The sequence below is a fragment of the Lygodium microphyllum genome, chromosome 5 (genome assembly GCF_053477565.2).
Source record: "Lygodium microphyllum isolate KBCC chromosome 5, Lygodium_microphyllum_v1.1.10, whole genome shotgun sequence".
NCBI classification, from domain to species: Eukaryota; Viridiplantae; Streptophyta; class Polypodiopsida; order Schizaeales; family Lygodiaceae; genus Lygodium; species Lygodium microphyllum.
Genome location: NC_141139.1, coordinates 71,868,397 through 71,873,098, shown reverse-complemented (window position 1 = coordinate 71,873,098; position 4,702 = coordinate 71,868,397). Strand labels below are relative to the sequence as shown.

The 4,702-nt window shown below is 40.2% G+C and overlaps 1 protein-coding gene across 1 annotated transcript; it reads right to left on the bottom strand.

The window, feature by feature from the left end:
- Nucleotides 1-204: 204 nt before the first annotated feature.
- On the bottom strand, nucleotides 205-3,127 carry LOC148035962 (uncharacterized). Its single transcript, XM_087679054.1, has 6 exons — nucleotides 3,029-3,127; nucleotides 2,830-2,909; nucleotides 1,692-1,766; nucleotides 1,545-1,604; nucleotides 1,387-1,445; nucleotides 205-1,029 (listed from the first exon to the last, which is right to left on the bottom strand). Exons 1-6 carry the CDS (start codon nucleotides 3,030-3,032, stop codon nucleotides 459-461), a joined length of 849 nt encoding a protein of 282 aa, XP_087535180.1. The 5' UTR covers nucleotides 3,033-3,127; the 3' UTR covers nucleotides 205-458.
- Between the last annotated feature and the right edge of the window lie 1,575 nt (nucleotides 3,128-4,702).

Here is a 4,702-nt window from a genome sequence, read left to right as displayed (position 1 = left end):
ACCCTAAGTCCATCCAATGTGCCTTGATTAGGATGGTAGAATATTAAGCATATTCAGTCATCAATAGCTGAAGATCGGAAGATTTCAGCTGTGTGGTGGATTGGTAATGGCATTTACCATCGTTTAGACCAATTGAATTTGTAAGGCATTTTAGAAGGGAACTTTTTCATTCTACAAATCAAGTAAACAATTGAACCTTGAGAATTTGCCTGAATAAATTCAGCCTTGCCATTCAATGATTGGTTCCAAAAAGCTTGCTGTAGAACCCAATCAAAATTGTAACTAGGCTTGCATGTCTTCATCCGACATTGATAGCAAGCAGCATCCCAGTAGTGAGAATAACCTGCTCAACTTACATGCCAGCCCAGAGCACAAATTTCCCATGGTATCTCTTCCCCTGAGACCTTTTTGGGTTTTCTATGAATTCCGTTCATAATTCATGGGACTTATCATGATTCTCATCTACTTCTGTGCTCCAGTTTCCTGTCAGAATTTTCAATACTGTATCTGATGTGTCCCCTGCCATGCTCAAATTTAGAGGAGCTTTGAGCACCTTTTTCTCTGATCCGGGCTCCACTTTCCCTATCCCTGCCCGATTTATCTGAGTCATGGTGTCGGTGATCCAGTCTTTCCTTCCTCCTTTCCTTAAAAGCATCTGTTGCTGTTTCTCTTCTCATGCTGTTATTTTGTGGCCCCTTCCTGTCATCATGATCCTTATTCCTGCAATTCAGAGCTTCGTTCCTTGCTTTGTCACCATGGTCAAACCTCTCTGCAACCGAATGAGACTTGAATTCACCATCTTCCAAGTCAAGGGGTTTTGAATGATGTGGGAACTCATCATCAGGATGCCCCCGCTTCTTGGAAGATTCCCCATTGCAGGATAATGGCAATAAGTTCTCCCTCTCCTTGGAGTCATCCATTCCTGTGTTGCCAGAAGATACAGATTTCCTTTTGGTGCCATACTTGTTTGTTGCCAATCTATCTCCTTGCAGCTCCCTTTCTGGTCCATTTGCAGACTGCTTTAAGTTTCTACAATGCCAAACACCTTACACTTAAAAGCTTCAGAAGATGAGTAATAGCCCTTTGTACAACTTGCACAAGTGTTTCAGAAGATGAGCAATAGCCCCATAAATCCCCTATATCTATCCAAGCTATGCAAAATCCTGGATATGAAAACCTATCATTCACGGTTAGTAACATCACCGCCCTTTTGCCACCATCTTTCAAGTCCCGTGTCATGTGTGTTGTAACCTAGTTTCATCTCACTGATTAAAAAATGTTGGCAAACAGTCATGAAAGGTAGAGAGCCTCCCACACATGCATCAAGTCAATTATCCTGCATTTCAAAAACTAATTTCTTGGCATAAGATGTTCTAGAGAGAATACCCTTCCTCCTGGAGGCTCCTAATCATCTTGTCTTTCCGAGCTATCTCCATTTTCGCAGTCTGGACATCCATGCCAGTGCAAGCAGTGAACCAAATTGAGCATTCATTGTCCTCTTATGCTTTAATTGACTTGGACTCTGCAGGCAAGATGTGGTTCACCTTGAACAGACAGGAGATGTTTCGGATGAGCACTTCATTTTGCTTTGAGAGTGTTTCATTCTGCATATATAACAGCATGGGCAACACATAAGAAAGCAAAAAGACAGGTGACAATGAATCAGATTTTCAATGGGAACCTCCACTTGCCTGTGACTTGAGATCATCGATCTGCAACCTGAGCTGTTGACCTTCCTGCGTGAGATGCTGTATGCGCTCCTCCAACTTTTCCATGACAGCAAAGAAACCACAGACAGGAGATAGCATGAATGCATGTGTTATCAGATCACAAACAGAATCATCAGCTTATCAATTCAAACTATTGCAACAAAGATTGCAGTTGTGGAAGTAGATTGGGAAAAGACCAGGGGAGGGGGGGGGGGGGGGGGGGGGGGGGGGGGGGGGTCGTGGGGTTTGTTGGTTTGATAAAAAAAATCTGAGTATCATAGCATTAAAAAGATACCCTATGATGCTGCCTTAAGCATGTAATGTCAGCTATCATATACTCAAAAACATTGGTACAACTGAATAGATGAGCTCAACTACAACGCTTCCTTAATTGTATGTTGGTACAAGAGAATAGATAGAATCAACTATGATGGTTCGTTGATCAATGGGAAGTTTGACTGTCGTAACTCTGCATCTCTTCAAACATCTATAATCAAGTTGAGCAATACTACTTATGACAAGCGGATGAGTCTGGTCATGGTCATGCTGATCATGATCTTTTAAATAATAAATCAAATGCGGTTTCACCAAATGAGTGTGTGCAGGTATGTGCATTATTGATGGTAGTTGTTAAACTGATCGGGATTTTCTACTATTGATCTATTACAGAACAGCAGCATGTTGCCTTTGTATCCCCATGGTCACACTAATCATGATTTTGGAAAATCGGTCTAATGTGGAACAGTAGTTTCATGAAGTGTACGCAAGTTCTTTTTGGTCGTGGTTACACGGATTAGAACATGCTCTATATTGATCTGATAGAGGAGTGATCACAATGGCAAAAATGCGTGCGTTTGTGTGTTATCAAATTGCAAATAAAATCATCAACCATCAACTTATCAATTCAAGCTATTGCAACAAAGATTGCAGCAGAGGGGACGCATATTCAAGACTTGAGTATCGCAGCATTAAAAAGACACCCTATGATGCTGCCTTAAGCATATAAATTCAGCTGTCACATACTGAAAAATTTTGGCACAATGGAATAGATGAGATCAAACTGCAATGCTTCATTAATCATACATTGGTACAACAGAATAGATCAAATTAACCACAATACCTCGTGGTAGGAGGTCTTAATAACAGCTTGCCCATCTTCGAGATGTTCGAAAATGTCACCGTAGAGAAACTCCGATTCATCTGCATTAAAAAACACAGGCAAGCAGCGCAGACACAGAAAAGAAAGATGAGACGGAGCGACAGACCATTAACGCAACCAATCATGAATGCTGAAACAAAGCAGACTGATGATGGATTACCCATGGGATGGATGAATGGATGGGCACAGAGAGAGAGAAGAGAGAGAGAGAGAGGTGGTCGTGTGTGAGTCTGAGTGTGCGAGTGTGTGATTTTGCAAAAGGGCGGGAGACTTCTATCATCCTCTTTCCCCCCTCCCTTTTCCCTTAAGGCTTAGCTAAAGTTTGGGGATTCTTACATGCAAATCATACTTTAAGGACCGATTAGGATTAAAGGGCTAGTACATGTAAATCATAGTAATCATTGTCTAGGGACTGATTAGGATTAAGTGGTGGCATACATGACACTTTGGTTTGGGGATTATTACATGCAAATCATTGTTTAGGAATTGATTAGGATAAAAGAGCCAATACCATATCATCCACCTGTCCCTAGATATGATATTATGAGAGAGAATAGATTTCGTCCATTTTATTTCCATATCACGAAGATGAAAGTGACCCTTGATTTTATTGATATCCCAAACGTATTGTGGATTAGGGTCCCACCAAATCAACCCAAAGCTTCTACCCTTGGCACAAATCCATTTGAATAGGCTTGGTGAGAATAGGTGCCATATAATCATCAAAAGCATTAGAAGTCGTTCAAATAACTTGAGTGAAGAAGGGATGTTCCTTATGACCAAATTGTCATATCCACACAACTAGCATAATAATCCACAATCGATGTAAGACCTGAGAAAATTTAAAGTGTGGGGCCTTATATTAAGGAGCCGTATAGAAGACCTCATCTTTTTAATAAGGCTTTGCTGAATGTCATCTTAGAGTTTGGCTTAAGAGATTGAAAAGCTAGCCCTAATAGTAGCCTCTTGAGCCATCTCAACCTCAATCCATATATTGGCTTTATCCTTCAAGTTTCCAATTCCCAAAACCTCTATTCCTCTTGGAAGAAGCAACTTAAGGCTATGCAACTAAAAGCCAAAGCCTATGATCATTAGAATTCATCAAGAAATCTTTGCAAAAATTTTCAATGAAAGACCAACAAGATGAACTATAATGGAAAAACCAATGCATCGAACACCAAGGAAGGAGTGAAAATAGACTTGGTGATAGCAAGCTTTCCTACAAAGTTTTGGGGCATTAAACTAGTCCTTCATCATGCTTACTATTTATTTTGAAATAATTAGTTTATTTGGCTCATGGTAATCCCATATACCTCGAACAACATAGATAGGTGAAGGTGGTGCCAAGCTTGATTAGTTTGAAACCAAAAACTTACAGCATGATCCTCATCCAATTGAGCATTAATAGTAACCAATTATGCGCTCTCTATTTAGGGTTAGTGTAAAAAGCAAATTGGAATTGTCGCCAATGTATACATACAAGAATTATCACCACCAAGAAGAGGAATCCCATGTGTGCAACCTTGTTAAATGTCCAAGTCAATGTTTACAAGGAGAGGTTATGTGACTAATGTAGATAGCATAGGGGTCTAGGGACACCCTTGCCTTATTAATCATCTCAAATAGATGTCGTTAATGCAAATTATAGCTGAGGCATTTTCATTTCATTTATTTTTTCTCATGACCAAATAAAACTCCTACTTACTCTAATGTAATGCTATATCATGGCCCATATGATCGGCGGAGCTAAGCTTGCCACCACTAGCTATAGCTAATTCTAGAGTAACCACAAGATTGAGGATGGCAACATGTATTATAATCTCCCAACAACGAA

Excerpts from the sequence above, each read along its gene's own strand:
- LOC148035962 (XM_087679054.1), bottom strand. Across the intron at positions 1,767-2,829 it reads TTAAGACCTCCTACCACGAG|TTGGAGGAGCGCATACAGCA; the intron begins GTATTGTGGTTA and ends GTCATGGAAAAG. Across the intron at positions 1,605-1,691 it reads TCGATGATCTCAAGTCACAG|AATGAAACACTCTCAAAGCA; the intron begins GCAAGTGGAGGT and ends TTATATATGCAG.